At 39.6% G+C, this 1,174-nt stretch overlaps 1 protein-coding gene across 1 annotated transcript in view; it reads right to left on the bottom strand.

The window, feature by feature from the left end:
• Nucleotides 1-1,174, bottom strand: part of LOC103373042 (ryanodine receptor 3-like) — a 77,378-nt gene continuing 76,204 nt past the window's right edge. The window contains 1 exon segment of the mRNA XM_008302840.1: nucleotides 1-1,099. Within this exon segment, the coding sequence (XP_008301062.1) occupies nucleotides 1,004-1,099 (96 nt within the window). The 3' untranslated portion in view covers nucleotides 1-1,003.

Raw genomic sequence — 1,174 nt, 5'->3', positions numbered from 1 at the left:
CCATCAAAAGAAATGCACAGATCAGCAAAGCTATTACATACAAATGGCCATACAATAGCAATTTATTTATTTTTTGTTCTTGTTCGAAGGTGTCAGTAAATTCTCTTGTGTCATTTATACACTGTGTATCTTGAACATTTGCAGTTAGGCTGCATTCAGCAACAAAACAAATCATACCGATGCTGTTCTTCCACGTTCGAAGGAAAACGTTCCGCCACAAACTACGCGTCCGGACAGCGACTTGGTACTGCTCCAGGAAAACTACTGTACTTACATACAATAAAGAAAAAAACAAAAGTGTTTGCATAGCTTCATTGTAATGTAGATACAGTACTGTAAGGCACTTCATGAAGAAATTTAGGCATTTTTTTTTCTTAAATCCTACATAATAAACCTTTTTTTTGCCACTTCATTCTACAAACTTCTTCTCAATATGCAATGTTAACAACATCTGGAAAAAACTTTTTCGTAAATCACATTTTTGCGCACTATGTATATCTACTATACTCCTCTGCTTTTTTCTTTTGGCATTAAGTCTCAAGTTCAACATTCATACATTGTGCATAATATAACTGACACATTGTCCCATAACCCCACACAACCCAGTATTTCTCAAAAAAAAAAAGGAAAGAAAAAAATTTGTGCAATGATTCGGGGTCATGTGGAGTAAAAGGCAACACGCTGTCAAAAAAAAAAAACGAGTCCTAAAAACTGAAAGAAAACCAAAATGTCTGGGCAAGTTCCAGGTCATTTCCTCATAGACTCTGTACTGTACCGACGGTGACAAGGGTACGTCTGACAGGGGCGGGAGACATTTCTCCTTTTTAGAGTAAAAAAAAGTTTTTTTTTCTCTCTTTGTTTCTCCTCAGATGAGTCCCCGGCGATGCAGGGATGACTCTGTGTTTGTGTGTGTTGTCGTCCAGCAGCTGTACTGTAGGTAGGACTACATGCTCCAGGAGTTCCCTTCATGTGGACAGATAGAGGTAAGGAGGATGCATCTGCTCTATCCAAGCTGATCTTCGTATTGTTTGCGGAAGCAGTCTCCTGCCGGGAAGAAATCCCAGCAGCGCTCCTGATACATCTTCCACACGTACGACTCCTGGACACACATAAACAGACGTGTGATGTTGAGGGATTCAACTTTTGGACATGGCAGGAAAAAGAACCATCCATA

Source organism: Stegastes partitus, unplaced genomic scaffold, assembly GCF_000690725.1.
Source record: "Stegastes partitus isolate 25-593 unplaced genomic scaffold, Stegastes_partitus-1.0.2 Scaffold1892, whole genome shotgun sequence".
Taxonomy (NCBI): Eukaryota; Metazoa; Chordata; class Actinopteri; family Pomacentridae; genus Stegastes; species Stegastes partitus.
This window is presented reverse-complemented; position numbering and strand designations above follow the sequence as displayed.